The following is a 17,255-nucleotide window of genomic DNA, read 5'->3' as shown; positions in this document are numbered from 1 at the left end:
TTTTCCAAACAATTAACTGCGACAGATGGAGGAAATTTGGTAGAGAAAACAAGAAGAATTATAGAGTTTCAAGAAGGAAGCACCAATTCAATTAAATTGCATTAAAGAAAATTAAATCATTAGACATTCTTAAATGGAAAAATGGGTAGCTAACTAGACAAGCTTAATTTATTATTTTGACTTCAAAATCTATACAGATTCAATCACATTTTGGAGCCTTATTTACTTGATTACAAACCCTTTGCAAGGAAGTATTTAAATTAGCAATCATCTTTTTATTTTATTAATTCTGACAAAATAATATCCCACATTTATCACATATTTCAAGTATTATCATTCAAGAAAATCCTTTCGCTTCCTATATCCTTTGTCCTTAATAACTGATTTATTTGGTCAACATGGCTAGGATTTAATTGCTCCATGCATCCATAATAAAGAATATCGGATATCAATTTGCGAGCTATAATCCTTTGTGATTGGGATAATTCCTCGAATTGATAGCCCCATGTTTGGGTGAGAGCTTCCGTTTTAGTCAACCGTTGTATAGAAGAGGATTTTTCTTCAGGAATTTCCGGAAAAGTGGAAAAAGCGTAATTATTTTCCGGGGTAACAGATTGAGCGGAGGTCTGGGAAAGTAGTGACTCCTCTTTGATTTCCTTTAAACTATCACATTTTTGAGGTAAGTGAGATTCCTCGAAGGATATAAGATAAATTACTGTATTTACTAAATTAAAATAATATATATATATACCTGAACCCCATCTTTCTCTTTCGAATATTCCCTTCTCCTCTCCACTGTCTTCTGGCTCCTAGCTGCTGTATCCTGACCCTCGAGGAAACTCAAGAGGTTAAAGTACCATAGAGTTGATTGAAAGGACTTCCCCATTGCCGAGCACTGATCCCGACGCCGCACATCCCGCCTGAAGTTGGTTCGAAACGAATTGATCTTCCTAACCACTGTAGTTCGGTTGGCTTCCGGCTCCACCTCACTCAGCTTCCGGACCAGCTGCTCATATCCGGCGGCCTTCAGCTCCCGGCAGCCATAGTCAGGACTTTGGATTTGCCAGACGGCCGGAAGGGATCTGTAGAGGAGCAGGAACTCTGTCCAGAATTGGCGGTCTCGGGAATTCATCCCTCAAGTGTCCAATGCCAGCGAAGGTTCTTCAAATACTGAGATAGTTCTCAGCACAATATTGAATGCGCAAACAGAGAGTCAGAGATTGAAGGAAATTTTAAGAAGAGACCAAATGGAGGGCACTGACAAAATATTATAAAAATGATATTATAATTTACGAAAGAACTACTAAATTATGTTTCAAGAAATTTTTAGAACTTTTGCATAAGAAGTTTATCATTTTTATAAAAAAACTAAGAAAAAAGGTATAAAACCCCCTTTCAAAACTAAAAACCGAATGATAGCTTAAGCATAACATATATTGTATATATATATATTGTATAATATTAAAAAAAGTTGCTCAATAGTTTACTAAACAAATTTCTAAAAATAAATAGCTTTTAAATTGTGTATTAATTGTTTATAGACTTAAAAGCTTACATTTGTTGTTTTATATAATTTTCTGGGTATTTAATATGATGCATAAATTATGCATATATACTGATATATATAAATATCTGTAGTAAGTAGTAATACAAAATTTACAAAATTCTAAAAACATTTGCTTTAGACATTGATTTATCTTACAAAATCAAAAATAGGATTTAAAATATACTATCAAAATTTATAAACCAAATAATACCTTCAACTTTGATTTAATATATTTTACAAAACCTACAAAAAAAGTTTGTCAAAATGTTCGATTTTCAATATTAAAATAATGCTTAAATACCACTTCTTGGATTTAAAAAACAAAAACCTTTTAAGTGAGTAATTTTTTAAAATTAATTTAAAATTTTTTTATATTTCTTAAAGTGTACCTAGTAAGCAAGAGAGAATAAGAGAGAGGTTCTTGCTGTTTGTGCAAGCTTCAAGCTTTGATTGAGCCTCCTTTCAATCGTGGCAGTGGTTCTGGCTGAAAGGGGTTCAATTTCAATACACTCTTGTCTTTCCAGTAATTTCCACTCAATTTTTTCAACATCTGGAGTGTTGTATTTTTTGTTCTCCTCAATTTTCATTCTCAATTTGCACAAACAACTCTTGTTGCTATTTGTTATTTCTATATGCAAACGCACACAAAAACACATTCCCAAGTAGTGCGCGAAAACACAATATTATTGAATATTTTTGCGAGAACTATTATGGATCTCATAGGCGCCATTGACGCGCTCTGCTCACAAAAATATTATTTCGAATGGCTGCCAAGTAAATTGACGCAATCGGAATGGAAATGTAAATGTTCTATGAATACATTTTGTGTGCACTTTTCATTTTAGTTATACAATTTACGAGTTTGTTTTCGAAAAGAGTATTTTTTATGTATATAAAATGAAATTAAAGAAGTATTGTGTCAAGCTAAAAAGAGTTTTTAAGTCCCTTGCCTGGGTATTATAATTTCAGTCAGAGATTGATAACGAAATGAAGGAGTCATTTCCGACCCTTAAAATGATATATATTATTGATCAGCATTAACAAGAGAATCTTTCTAGACATGTCCAGTTAAAATTAAAATGTTCGAAATTTTTCCAAAAATTTCAAAAATGATAAGGGGTTACATGGTTCTTTTTATTTCAAAAATTGATAAAAAAAATATAAAATTTCTGAAATTTTTAATTAACTATGCAGATTTGTTAATCTACTAAAAATTAGCATGGAACAGCTTTCCAAAATAAAATTAATCATTTTTCGGCTTAGTTGTGCGTTTTTTAAACTTTGATTTTTGGAAAAAATTGTCATATAAATAATATGCATATATAATTATGATCGATTTCCTATACGATTCTATAATACCATTACAAACTGCAAAAGGTATTTAAATTTCGTCTTCCCGAACTGAATTTTCTCTCTTTTTTTTTTATTTTATTAGAATTATTTAATTAGTACAACCTTTTCATTGTATTTATTAAAATGGTCAACCAAAAGGCTTCAATATGCATATTTTTCCCAGTTTTTTTGTGGGATTCTTTATCATAAGTAAATTGTCGCTCAAAGTTATTTGGTGAAGGCAAATAGTCAATATCGAAAGTATTGCAATCCCCTTTCAAGAGCTTCGCCTTACTTCCGTTTCCGCTTCCTTGCCCATTGCTTTCCCTTTGCTTGCTTTCCTTGTTCTTTTGCTCTTCCTTTTCCTATTTCCCTTTTTATTTCATGCCATTCTGGTGTTTTTTTTTTTTTTTGTTGCTGCTGTTGTTGTCCGTTTCGTTTACATCAAGTAATTGAAATAACGTTATTTACATGACAAATGTCAAATATTTGCAAGGATACAAATATTGATGCCGCGAGCACATTTAAACATGAAAGCAAACAGAAGGACTGAAAGTCCAAGTCCGATTCCGGATTCGAGTTGCCGGCAGGACCTCATCCTCCCACAAAAAGGATGAAGACATTCTGCACTTGCTTCAATTATGCGTGAAAGGGGAAGGGACGACAAGGACAATCGGGGAAGGGGAATGGAATTGAAGTGAAACTAAAGCCTTTTGCAAATAGTTGTTAAAATATGTCAATAACCTTGCCATTTACTGGACCGCCCCGCCCATGTCCCGCCCCCCTTTAGAGGGCTCCCAGAATCAATAGTAAAAGCTACCCCCTCGGACAAGAATTTCGGACAGGACATTGGCGACGAGGTTGATGGGCTAAGGCACTGACAGAAAAATTGTTTAGAAAAAATATGTATAATATATATATTAAATCAAAAACAAGAAAGGAAGCTAACTTCGGCACGCCGAAGTTTATATACCCTTGCAGATAGAAATTCTATGACTAGGAATCCATACAATATAAATTATATATATTTGTGTTAAAAAACAATGAAGTAATACCTGCTTTCATTTCATTCACCTATACATATTATATTTGCAGCTTTTCGTTCACAGATTACCATTTTCCTTCTACATCAAACAATAGTTTGTATGGCACCTATATGATATAGTCGTCCGATTTTCATGAAATTTAACACAAAATTTAAAACTAATATAAAATGGCTACACCTCAAATTTGATGAAAATCTGTTGAAAACTGAAAAAGTTATAATTTTTAATTGTATTAATTTCTCGATCGTTCCTATGGGAGCTATATGATATAGTAGTCCGATTTTCATAAAATTTTATACAAAATTGTAGAGTACAATAAAATGGCTATATCTCAAATTTACTCCAATTCTATTGAAAACTGAAAATGTTAAAATTTTTTTTGTAAAAATTTTCCGATCATTCCTATGGCAGCTATATGATATAGTCGTCCGATCCGGCCCGTTCCGACATATATACGAGTGAGAGTATATACAAGGCTAACTACAAAGTTTCATTCAGATAGCTTCAAAACTGAGAGACTAGTTTGCGTAGAAACGGACAGACGGACAGACGGACAGAAGGACAGAAGGACAGAAGGACAGACGGACAGACGGACATGGCTAGATCGACTCGGCTGTTGATCCTGATCAAGAATATATATACTTTATATGGTCGGAGGTGCCTCCTTCACTGCGTTGCAAACTTCTGACTGAAATTATAATACCCTGCAAGGGTATAATAAAATATAGAACTTAAAGCAGAGTGTGCTACTAGGAAAAACCCCATAATAATAACCCTTTAATTTCTATAAAATGGCTAGACAAAATATCCCAGAAATGCTTGATTCATTTTTTATAAAATATAGTTTGACTTAGCTTAAAGAATACATATTTTCTCTTAGTGTAGGTAACAGACCCAGAGGCGTGGTCACAGGAAAAGCAACAGAAGGGACGAAGGGTGGACCGTGGTATACACGAATAAGCGCAGAAAATGTTTAATTAAATTCCGGGACACATTTGGCATGTTACATTGCTTTCGCTCCGACCACAGCCGTATCCGAAGTTGGGACTCAGGGTACAGGGTACAGGGAACATGGAACCGGGTTCGTGACCAGGACGAGGAGCAGGACCAGGACTGGGGGACTCCCGGTGACCGGGACTCATTGGCAAATTGCAGAATTTTCCTGTCCTCCTTCGGTTAACCGAACGACTGAAACAGAAATTGCAATAAAAATACCGAAACGTAGCAGAAATTAAGCAAAGCAAATTATGTCGTTGCCTAAGCTATTGACATTTTCCTTGTTTTTCCTCGCTCTTTTGCCTTGTTATTTTTTTCCTGAAGGGATACAGCCTCAACAAGCTTTCCACATTGCGGTTGAGGTCACCACATTGAGTGGTGTTATATTCCTTAGTGGTTTTTCGCCAGAGAGGATCCTAGTTTGTCCCGACAAAGTCCTTAAAAAATGGTTAATGCACTTGTAAAATTATTTCTATATAATCTTTGAAAGTCTTGGAATTTTTTAGGTATTCAAAATGTTGTTTTTAGAGTAACTTTATGCATGGTTTAGGGAACAGTTAAGTAGTTTTTTATTAAAAAAATATTTAAGATATGAATTACATATGGCTTGCTATCTTCTTTTAACTTCTAATATTAATATTTTTTAAAATATTAAATGAATAAGTAAAGACTGATAAATCTCCCTATATAATTGTTACATTTAATCCCTACTAATATATACTTCCCTTGAACCAACTTAGAAAGCATCTTATCAAACCAAATGGGAATAGAAATTTCTACCCCTGAAAAACTGACAGATTTTACAACCTCCCCCCAAAGGAAGGAAAATAAGAAATGATTTAAGTGCACTCCGTTAGGGATTTCTCCAAGGTCTGTAACATGCAATCAAATGAGCGTCCAAATTGCTCATTTCGAGGCTGTAACTCATCCGAGTTGGGCATTCATAAAAACCCTATAAGTATAGGGTATAATATGATTCTTGGCTAGGTTGTTCGTTTATGGGATGCCATTCGTAGAGATGGCCTTTTAGAGGCCAACTCTGAGCATTTAGGCCCAACTTTTACGATCTCAACTCCGGCCGGCGGTCAGTCTTAATGATTGATAAACCACACGGGACCAATCAACACCAAAAAACAAGACGGGCACCCGAAGGGCTCTCTAGAAAATCAAATCTGCGCGGTCATCCCATTTCATCTCATCTCCGTCGAATCGGTTTTTCCTATGCAAACTAAAAAACTGAAATCGTCTCGGGCTATTATATAGCTCCCCGGCTCTGTCCCCTTTTTGAGATGCACATCAAATTGGCTAAATTGTCGTGAGGCTCTGACTCTGAGTCTGAGTCTGGCTCTGGGTTTGGGGCAGCATCCAGGGGACTGGGAGTGCTCCTCATCCATGGATTCGAGTGCCTGTGGATGGGTCTTGTTCGTATACCAGTTTCTTTATTACAAAAAGGGGCTTGGGTCAAACCAACAACCGCAGCAACAACATCAACAATCGCGGTCGACAGCGACGACGTCGTAAAAGAAAACAATATTGTAAATAAAGTTTAGACTTTAAGCCAAAACTGGTTTTGAAACCAGCGAAAACAAGAAAGGGGGCTAGCTTAAGGGATCGACCAGGGGGATACCTTAAAAAAATTTTCATTGATTTTTTTATTTAGTAATGTATTAATATTGATATATTTATTATGAAACAATCCTTGGACACCATACTAATTTTGTATATATTTTTCTATTGGAATCAAAAGTGAATCTATTTTTCATTTTATTCCGTTTATCTCACATCGAGAAATCATGTATCAATTGGGCAGAATCTGTTCTATAATATATAAAATTCTTGTACCTTTAAAAACAAATTAATACACTTTTCCAGGGTATTAAAACCAAACCTACCAAACGTCGTGACTCTCAGTTACAATGTTGTTATTGTTGCTCCTGTTGGTCTTTGATGACTTTTTAACAAAATTCGGTGTTGCTTGCTTGCCACTGCATTTGCTTAGAGTATGTCGAATTATAACTTAAAATGATGCAATATAAAATTTTAATACCATATGAAAATTCTTTAAAATGGGGGTTTTTAAATATCTCTCTTTTAATATATATATCTTTTAATACAAGTAATTATAACATAAGACTATTATATGCTTTACGAAAATATATCTAAATAAACTTTTAAGTATTATAGTTATTTTATTCTTTTTATTTTTTATATTAAATTTATATTACATTATTTGAAATAGTTGTAAATTCGAAATCTCCTTTAATTGAAATATTTAAATCACTTCCCACTAATTTATTACAGGAAGTTATGGCGCTAATAAGGTTTCCCTTTAGCATTTGAAAATATATCTCAATGAATTCTAAAATTAAAAGTTAAAAAAGTTAAAAGTTAATTTAAACTTTGTAAAAATTATTGTAAAGATTAATATAATATTTATTTAAAAAAGGACTTTAAGGTATTCTGTGAAATACAATTAGTTGGAATTTTTGCAAGGTAAGACCAAGGATAATATTTTAGAGCAAATTATTTCTGAAAGGGTTTTCTCGATTAAGAAAACTTTAAATTAAAATATATTTATCACTCAACTTGTATTATTTTCACCAAAGAACCTTAATCTTCTCTTAACCAAGAGCATTCAGATTTCGTTTCGAAAACTTTCTTGTTTTATTATAATTTCCTTTATTTTTTTTATTTGTTGTTTTCGTTGATATTTTTTTTTGTTACTTTTTTTTTTGTGTTACCATAAAAGCAGTTAAACCACAAACCACATCCATAGCCGCAAAACTTCTTGTTCATAAACAACAGCAATAGCAGCAACAACAAACGGCTGGACTTTGGGACAGACTCTTTGTTGTTTGGCTGGCCGAACCACTTTGGTTGGTAGTATATAGTTGTTGCTGGTGACTTGGAGGTTTGTCTTAGTCCCTGGTCCGTCCTCTCCCCTGATCCCCCTCAGTGGAGTTGGCCCAAACACCATAAACATAAAACAAATCTATGACACGAAACAGGTCTACAACGACGGGGTCTTCTGGCCCGTTCAGAGAGATCTGATTCGAGCGGAGAACTAACCTAGGTCTAGGAACGGGTTTCATCCAGCCTGGCTTAGTCTTATTTTTTGTTTCCATCTTTTTATGTGTGTGCACATGTTTATGGGTTTTAAGATAAAAACTATTATGATTGAAGAAACGTGCAAAAAAAAAAAAGCAACTAGATAATAAATAAATAAAAACAAAAAAACTAAAGACGAAGAAACAATCTTGACAGCTTTCGGAGCAAATGGAGATGGAGAACATTTGCACTCCAGCACACGACTCAATGGGTATATATGGTTTATATATATGTATCTATATCTGTTAGATCTGAATGTGTGTCTGTGAAATTTATGCCCTGGCATAATTAACTTCAAAAATGATCTCATAAATTCATGTCGCGTTCTCAGACCGATATTGTTTACATACAAAACTATCGCGTCTAAGTTCTGAGATGATGTGAGATGTTGTGATCCGGGGATCTTGGGATCTTGGGATCTTGGATCTTGAAGTGGAGCACCAGAACTGCACACCAGATTGACCAGTTGACCAGGTTGAGCCTGAGACTTGAGACTTGAGGAGCCTCTAGAGCTTTCGAATGGTTCTCATTACTGTTTCCTGTTATGGTCAGTGAGATGTCCACATTCGGCGGAGTGATAAACTTCAGCAATGGATATTTTGCAGCAACCATCGATCACGACCGGCCATCTGGATCTGTGTGGAATCTATAAGTGGTATAAGTAGTGTCGAACGTGTGAATCTTTTGCCAATAAATTGTTTTTATTTAAGCCAAGAAACTGTCTGAACTAAAGAGCACTGATATCCGGCAAAATAAAGCCTTAATATAGGCCATTAAGGCTTAAAGGCGGAATAAAAGGGAAAGCAAAACTGGAGTATAATTTGATATTTGTCACTTGTTTTTTGTCAACTTCAAGTTCATTTTAATAAGCATAAAATAAAAACCAATTTGCTATGACTAAATATAAAAAGGAAACTTACTTTGAGAAGCCAACGTTTATATACATTTGCAGCTCCCAATTGAATTATTAAATCATATAATTTGTTAAAGCGATATTTATCAATATATTTATATGACTTTTTTCGGAAAACGAAAGTTTAAAAAAACTCATTACTAAGCCAAATATCCATTAATTTCAATGAAAACGTTTCTATGTTAGTTTTTAATAGGTTAAATTTTAAACCTGAATTATTATATAATACAAAATGGAAGATGAAAATATGTTAATAACTGGAAAAGTTATAATTTGTTTTCTGCAAATGTTCCGATCGTTCCTATACCAGTTATATGATATAGTCCTTCGATCTACCTGATTCTGACTTATATTCCATTGATAGATAGTATTACTATCATACTCTCATATATAATTTTTAACATTTTTAACTTTTGACTTAAATTAGAAAGAAAGAAAGGGTTCTTTTCTAAAACAAACTGCTTGCCTTTTAGTATAAATTTATATATTTTCCCTGCCAAGTAAACTTAAGAACAACTCTTCTTTTTTTTGAGTGAGTAAGCATCTAGGTTTTACTAAGATATTTGTTATTAACATATTGTCCCTGAATAAGTACTTGAAAATGCCTGCAACAATTTAAACTTTGAACTATTTTTTTTGCATTATAACGAAGTTGATTTTTAGTTTATTAGAATTAAATCAGCCAACTAAAACCTTGGAGACAACATTAATAATTTTGTAATTTTTACTATGATGATTTTGAGCTATGTTTATTGTTACTATGATATTTTTTAAATATTTAATTTGCTTACTATTGTATTCTTTTAGTAAAACCTTCTTGTTCTAAGGCGTAATAAATTTGAGCACATGAAATAAATAATTATATACTGTACTCAATAAAAACAAACCCTACTTCCTTTGATTTCCAGCACACAAACTCTCTTCCGATTTATTTCCTACTCAGTCCAGGTAAAGGTAAGGTCTTGTTCTTGGGCTTCCCCTACCTCAATTTTTCAATTTTTTTTTTGTTGGCTTGGAACCCAATCAAGGGGTTACACCCCTGCAGCAATCGAGCGGAAAAGCGAAGAGCGAGGAGGAGCCGATGGCGTAGCATAAACTGCAACTTCCTGAATTTAAAAACGCATTATCAAAGGCACATAAATAAAGGTCGGCGGCGATCGACAGGCGGCCGTTGTCGCTGCCATTGGGGAGAAATCATTGAACGAAATCGACATTCGGCACCGGGAATAGTAAAATTTATTGCACTTTTTTCCGCTGCCGCTCAGCAATCCTTTGTCATGACAAAATAAAAAAATAAAAAAAAATACAACAAAAATAAAATAAAGACGAAAAAAAGCAACCAACTTTGTGACCCAAGCAGCAGCAGCAGCAACACTTTCAACTCCAATTCGAGAAACAATGAAAACTCTTTCAAATGCAGTCAGCGGCAGCAGCGAAAACAAAACGAGAAACACATTAAGTTGAGACCAGAAAAAAAAAACAAAAAAAATACAGAAAAACAAAATAAAAAATCCAAAATAAAGAAAAAACATTTTTCACGAATTAACGTGGCCAGTGAAGCCGAACAGCAAAAGGTTTTTTTTTATAATTGATTTCCTGCGATTGCAGAGCAAACGAGAAAGAAAAGCCTTCAACAGCAGCAACTAAATCACACGGAAAAAGAATTTTTTAAAAGTAATTTATAAATGTAAAAAATCAAATTAAATTAAGGATATAAAGATGAAATATAAAGCTATACCTATTAAATATAAAACTTAGAACAATAAATGATTTGGACCAAAGAAATTGTATTTGAAACAAACCTAAAAGGTTTCTTTCTATTAATAATGGTAGCTAAGATTGCTTTCGCAAATTTTATGAAACTTATTTAAAGGAATTAAATAATTTAAATTACTTTAGCTTGCTTTGAGGTAATTTAAATTTAAATACTTTCAAGTTAATTAGATTTTCCTTTCAGTGCATCCAGCAACCTGAGAGCAGGTCCACTCCGAATCCGACTACCGTGCAAACCCATTTCGCAGTTAACAGCGCAACAAATAAAAATAAATTATACCAGAAAAAAATAGCACAAAATATTGTTGGGTTAAACTACAACAACAATAACATTAACTACAACAACAATGCATATATATATATATATATATATAAACACTATATTATTTGTATGCAAGTTGTTGCATTGCCGCAAAGAGAAAACCATGCCGCAACAAAAGGATGAAAATAGAGAGAAAGGTGAGCTAAGAAGGTTACAAATCAGCCATAAAAATTAAGTGCAATTGGTCAGATATTTAAGGTTGTTAAATATGCTTTAAAATATATAAGAAAATTAAAGGGGATTGGGAATATGTTATCCTCTAAGAGCCTGAGGCTTATCTTCATTGGGTTTTTGCCAGTTTAATATTCAAAAATATAAGAAATTGCGTTCAAAATTTAATGATAAATAAAATGCATAAATTATTTATAAATTATTAAGAAGAGGTTATTTCTAAATACATCGTCTTGCCTAACTTCAAAAAATTGGTTAATATAACCACCTTGTGTAACTCCCTCAAGTCAGTTCTTTTACAAATTTATTTGTATTTTTCTTTTCGGTGGTTACCTGATCAACACCTTAGGGGATGAGAACGCACTTGGTCCCACGATCCAGGGATGATGCTCTGGGACAGATAATGCCTGGATGACCCATATCAAATCAAAACTCCCTCACACCCACAGTATACCGCAGTCCAAAAAAAAGGTTAACAAAAAATATATATACAAAACAAAAAAAAAAAAAAAACAAAAACTGAAAACTCGGAAAAAAAAAATGGGGAAAAGAAACGCTGAAAAACAACACAACAATAACAAAGTGGAAGGAAAAAAGTACGACGACCATCAACACGATCATCAACGAGAACCATAAATAAGACTTAAATGGCATGAAAAAGGCAAAGAAACAACAACAACAACAACAATGGTGAGTGCAATCAAAACGCAGGCCATAGCCATTACACCAACAACAACAAACACCAACAACAACAACAACAACGATAACTGCAACAACCACCAACAACCGCAGCAAACAACTGAAAAGAAAAAGCAGCGAAAAAAAAATATCCAACAAAAAATTATCAACAACAACAACTCAACAACAACAACAGCAGCAATATAGAAACCCATACGAAGTCAACGTTATATATCTGGCTATAAAGGCAAGAAAAAACCACAGCAAGTCAGCCGCACCTTCGAACCCACACACATCCACACACGTACCTGTATAATCTCGGTTACTATATATATGTATATATATATATATATCTGGTGCCTCTGTCTGCTTCCTCTTCCTCATGCTCTGACTTCGACTTCGACATCAACTCCGGAGCGAGGAGCCTGCAGCGTTTGGGGATCAAGCGACCTGAAATGACGAAAAAATAAAAAAACGAAAATAAAAAATTGGAAAAGAAACTATAGAATAAACACCGAAGATCATATACTGTTTGTTTTTTTTAGATATATATTTTTTATATATTCGATTTTTATGAGTTGCTGCTATAATATATCTTAGCAAAGTCCATCATAATTTTGATACTACTTTTAATATAAGTATCTTTGTTATTTTCATTGTACTTTTGACACTACTTTTAATACATTATAAAATAAAGTGATATAGAATTTAATTAAAATGGATTTTACTTAGTTTCTTTTATATATTTAAAATTTAAATATAATTGATTAATAATGCTTTAATACTGGGGCTCAAGAAACCTAAGATTATTACAACATTACGACTTCAAACTTTTTAAATGGAAATTATGAGGTCATAAGTTTGACAAATATTATAAATAAAATATATTCTCGTATTATTTTCAATATCTAATAATTCTATAAATCTCCCAATATTATTTATACCAAGTTGTTTAGTATTAATAATTTACAAGAGAAACATCATCAACTCAACTAATTATTATTTTAATATTTTGTATACAAAAATCTAAAATATATTTTAATATCAACACAACTAATTATCATTTAAATATTTTGTATACAAATATCTAAAATATATTTAAATATAAAATTAATTTATTTAAACACTGTCAAACTTACCAAAAACATAGTTGGAGTCCTTTAAAAGTGTATTGGCAATCGCAGCGAGCGACGGACGCGTGTTGCTCTGTGGTATCTTTGACTCAATCTTGAGGGAGCCTGGCTTGAGCCGTCTTGGATCCCGGAGTTCCATTCGATCCGCAGCATGCATCCTCCCCCTTGGAAGCCCCACCAGCATCCTCCCCCTCCCTTGGAAGCCCCGTCAGTGGTCCAGAGGGTGGGGCGATGCTGGGGCGGAGATAATGCCAGGTGAGTGCTGAGGGCGGCGATGATGAACCCTCACATCTGAGGGGCGGACGGCAGTTTCGTTTCGCTTCAAGTGGAGTGGAGTGAAGTGGAGTTAAGTTAAGCGAAAGCCAGGAAATCCTTAGTTATTTCAAAGATCAGGTCTGAGAGCATATAACCTGAGCAATTAAAATTCACCCATTTAATTCCATAATTTAGTGACTTAAAGCCAAAACAAATGGAATAGATAAATTAAACTGGCGCCGGACAATTCTCTGAATATTTATATGTCTGCTAAATGGAGATTTCGGTATGTTCAAGCTTTCTAAATATCAAAAAAGCATCTCAGATGAGTGTGCTAATTTATACAAGAATATGGATAAATGCATAAATAAACAACTGCTGGAATTAGCAAAAAAAAAATATATATAGAAAATATATTCTACCCTTTCAAACCAGATACAAAATAATATAGGAAATAAATGATTAATCCTTATAGGGAAGTAAAGTAAAACAAGAAAGTTTTGATAGAAAGTCTTATCTTTGATATCTAATGATGTCACCTTTTTGTTAAGACCCATTCTTTAGGGTATCGAAACCGGCGAGGCTGGTAAACAATGCTTGTTTGTTAGCTTGACTGGAAAGATTGTTTTGCAGACATAAATCTCAAGACCAACAGACAATCCGAAGTGAACAGATGTGGACCAAAAAAAAGAAATACTATATATATATACGAAAGAGAACCCGCAGGCCTAGAGTCGACCCAGACACAGGTCCACCATAAATTCTCTTCTGTTCCATCGAATAAATTGAAAATTGCTTTATAGCCAAAGTGCTAAGGGGCTCTAGATCAAAAATATAATTAATCCTAAGTTTAACATGGTTTAAGGTAGGGTAAATAGTTTAGCAGAGGTTAGAATTTAAAATAATTTAGCTAAGGTATTAAATAACAATTAAAAAGGTTTTATATCATTTCCAGATACATGTTCTTTAATTATATATTCATGTTATTGATATTGAAAACGATTCATTTAAAAATAATAATTAAAAGGGTTTTTTATTTCTTAATATATATTGAAGAGGTTTATTAAATAATAATAACTCAAGGAATTTAATTGACATTTAAGATACAAGATTTTCGTGAAAAAAAAAAAATTTATTAAAAAGCATGTTACAGAGGTTTATGTGGAGCATCTTCTTGACAAGTCTAGTTATTATTAATGTTTTTTTTTTTAATCAAACTTTATTATAATTAAGCTTCTAAACTCGTCTAAATAAACTGTGCATTCTTTGAAATAATATCTGAAGGGTTTAGCCAAGGCTTATGCTTTTTAAAACAAAAGTAACTCTAAAATATATCTTCATATCTTCATAAAATATGTATAATTATATCATGTATAATCTTAATATATCTTTTTAATATCTATATGTTTCAACTTAATTTATTATAATTTTAAAACTTAAAGAAAAACCATTTTTTATATTGTTCAGCTAATTAATTGTTTCCCATATACAAAATACCCCAACTTTAATTGCTTCCCGAATTCTCAAAATTTCTTGTCAAGTGTATCTCAACTTCGACTTTAAATGCTCAGCCCAGAAATTCAAATTTTTTGTTTCTTCTTATTTTATTTCATTTGTTTTTTTTTTTATTTATTTATTTATTTATTTTTTGGCAGACACTTGAGTAAGGTTTGACTGTCTGCGATACTCGGTGTGTCTGCTCGGCTTATGTGTTCATTTGTTTATCGTTGAAAACCAGTTCTCCCCAGATGAAGTTCTATCTGTAATTGCGTATAACTTTAAGTACAATACATTAAGGTCTAATTGACAGACAGACTGGCAGCCCAAAGGCACTGGGCTGTTCCCTGTTCCCCCTCCCTTGAAACATCATCGAAATGGGATAGATGTTGGGCTGCTGCTCGTGTTTGGCTTTTGGGATTTATTATATAAGCATGCGGAATTACGTAAGCACTTGTCGAGCAGAGTTGCCTTATGGCATTAAGTAATTCTTTTGGATCTCAAAACGTCTTTGTATTTTATTATGGCGATCACACAATGTCGGGTAATTATATTACCCTATTAAAGAATCGATTGCAATCAAGGAAGGGTTTGTACTACTGCCAACATGCGATCTCTTCCTGCAGTCTTAGCATAGAGAATTGATTGGAGCTAAGGTAATTTCAATTAAATATAAAACGAGAACGAATTACTAGACAGGTGAGTTAAGAAAAGCAAATTTAGTTTGTGGAAAATGTCTCATTGGGGAAACTGTATTTCCTGGCTTTTACTCATCTTAAGCCTGAGTTTTTGTGGTTCTTTCAAACAGGAAAAACACATTGAATTGAAACTAGATCACCTCCTACACTTGGCCACTCTCTCGGATGTGGATCATTTACGTTACACTGTGCAAGCCCTTTCAATTCCAAGGATAGTTGATACACCAGGACATACCAAGGTTCGGGATTATATAAAAGACTTCCTGGAGAAACTAAACTGGCAGGTGAAGTTTGATATATTCACGGAGAAGGTACCCATTTTTGGTTATCTCACCTTTAAGAACATTGTGGCCCGTCAGAATCCCAATGCCAAAAAATACTTAATGCTGGGTTGTCATTATGATAGCAAATATTTTCGGGATTTCGAGTTTGTGGGTGCCACGGATTCTGCAGTTCCTTGTGCCATTCTCCTGAATCTAGCCGAAGCCTTGAAGGATGAGTTTAAGAAGTCAGATCTCAGTTTGATGTTTGTCTTTTTCGATGGTGAGGAGTCCTTTAAGAATAGGACGAAGGAGGATTCACTCTATGGTTCCAGACACTTGGCTAAACTTTGGTCTGAAATAAACATACTAAGTCGCATTGAACTTTTCCTTTTGCTGGACCTGATCGGTGCTCCGGATACATCCTTTAAGATGTTAATTAATGGAACTTCAAGCTATTACAACAGATTGGTTGAACTGGAGAAACGGATCATTAGGACGGGAATCCTGCGACGAAAGCAACATATTTTTCATATAGAACATGGCCAAGATGTCGGTGACGATCACTTGCCATTTTTGGACTACCATGTGCCAGTTGTTCATCTCATATCGAAAAAATATCCTAAAGTATGGCATCAGCCCGAAGATGTGGAACAAGCCATAGATTATAAGATTGTTGAGCAAGTAGATCTTGTTTTGCGAATGTTTGTAGTTGAGTATTTGAATTCTAAAGCTTATTGGAAATCTTTTTTACTAAACAGAACTTAAATTTTATTAGTTAACTATTTAGTAAATATTTTAAATAATAAAGAAAATATTTTAATTATAAATCAAACATAAAACCGCTTTATTAAGGGTTTCCAAAGAGTGGTTAGTCTTTTTTGTATCATTCTTCATTCTTGACTTTACCAATTCAGTGTGTTATTTTTCGCATATCCTGTCCACCGAATCGTATCAAATTTCCATCCATCTGCACCCGTTTTTCCGACCTCTAACCAGCTTTCCCCAACCCTTTTCCCCGATCCCCCCGCCCAGGGGTAAAAGCCATAAGGCCACGGGCAACACTCGAAATTTATGTACGCTGCCGCCGTTCGCTGAAATCAACACGAAAGTTAATTAAACTTGAAAATAATAAAAGCAAAGCGGGGCAGACCAGAACAGAAACGGTGGCAAAAGGATCTCGACGAGGATGTGGATGTGGATGTAGATGTGGATGTAGATGTAGATGTGGCTGTGGCGAGTAATGAAACACAAAAAGTGTACATCACAGCCAGCGGGCACCAAATGGCGGACATGGGCCCTGGAAATGGCAGGGGATGCATAAAAAAATATATATACCCATATATATATATAGGATTTATATATATATATATAGGGAAGGTGCGGAGGTCGGTGGTCATCATTAGCATATCGCCGACAGCGGCGCGAAAAAGGGTTCCCCATTTGAAAAGTTAATCGCCAGCTGATGCTGCACTGCGATTGCGAATGGGTCGTAGGGCGACGATGACTGCGTTGACACTGACAGCA

The 17,255-nt window shown here is 34.0% G+C and overlaps 2 protein-coding genes and 1 long non-coding RNA gene across 4 annotated transcripts; 1 reads left to right on the top strand and 2 right to left on the bottom strand.

The window, feature by feature from the left end:
* Positions 1 to 254: 254 nt before the first annotated feature.
* On the bottom strand, positions 255 to 1,257 carry LOC110181249 (uncharacterized). Of its 2 annotated transcripts, none has more exons than XM_020948954.2 (2): positions 752 to 1,257; positions 255 to 692 (listed from the first exon to the last, which is right to left on the bottom strand). In XM_020948954.2, the coding sequence occupies exons 1-2, from the start codon at positions 1,130 to 1,132 to the stop codon at positions 324 to 326; spliced, it is 750 nt and encodes a 249-aa protein (XP_020804613.2). In that variant the 5' UTR covers positions 1,133 to 1,257; the 3' UTR covers positions 255 to 323. The 2 variants fall into 2 exon arrangements, with proteins under 2 accessions (XP_020804613.2, XP_086693560.1); XM_086837434.1 differs by having other exon boundaries at positions 255 to 663.
* A 10,936-nt stretch (positions 1,258 to 12,193) lies between these two features.
* On the bottom strand, positions 12,194 to 13,337 carry LOC147644909 (uncharacterized). The gene is made up of 2 exons (XR_015272697.1): positions 13,025 to 13,337; positions 12,194 to 12,335 (listed from the first exon to the last, which is right to left on the bottom strand). It is a non-coding gene; the product is annotated as an uncharacterized LOC147644909 (long non-coding RNA).
* A 971-nt stretch (positions 13,338 to 14,308) lies between these two features.
* On the top strand, positions 14,309 to 16,552 carry LOC110181261 (glutaminyl-peptide cyclotransferase). Its single transcript, XM_020948968.2, has one exon. The coding sequence runs from the start codon at positions 15,504 to 15,506 to the stop codon at positions 16,494 to 16,496; it is 993 nt and encodes a 330-aa protein (XP_020804627.2). The 5' UTR covers positions 14,309 to 15,503; the 3' UTR covers positions 16,497 to 16,552.
* Positions 16,553 to 17,255: the final 703 nt, after the last annotated feature.

This window comes from Drosophila serrata, unplaced genomic scaffold (assembly GCF_035046125.1).
Source record: "Drosophila serrata isolate PLE 108 unplaced genomic scaffold, ASM3504612v1 contig_66, whole genome shotgun sequence".
Lineage (NCBI taxonomy): Eukaryota > Metazoa > Arthropoda > Insecta > Diptera > Drosophilidae > Drosophila > Drosophila serrata.
This window is presented reverse-complemented; position numbering and strand designations above follow the sequence as displayed.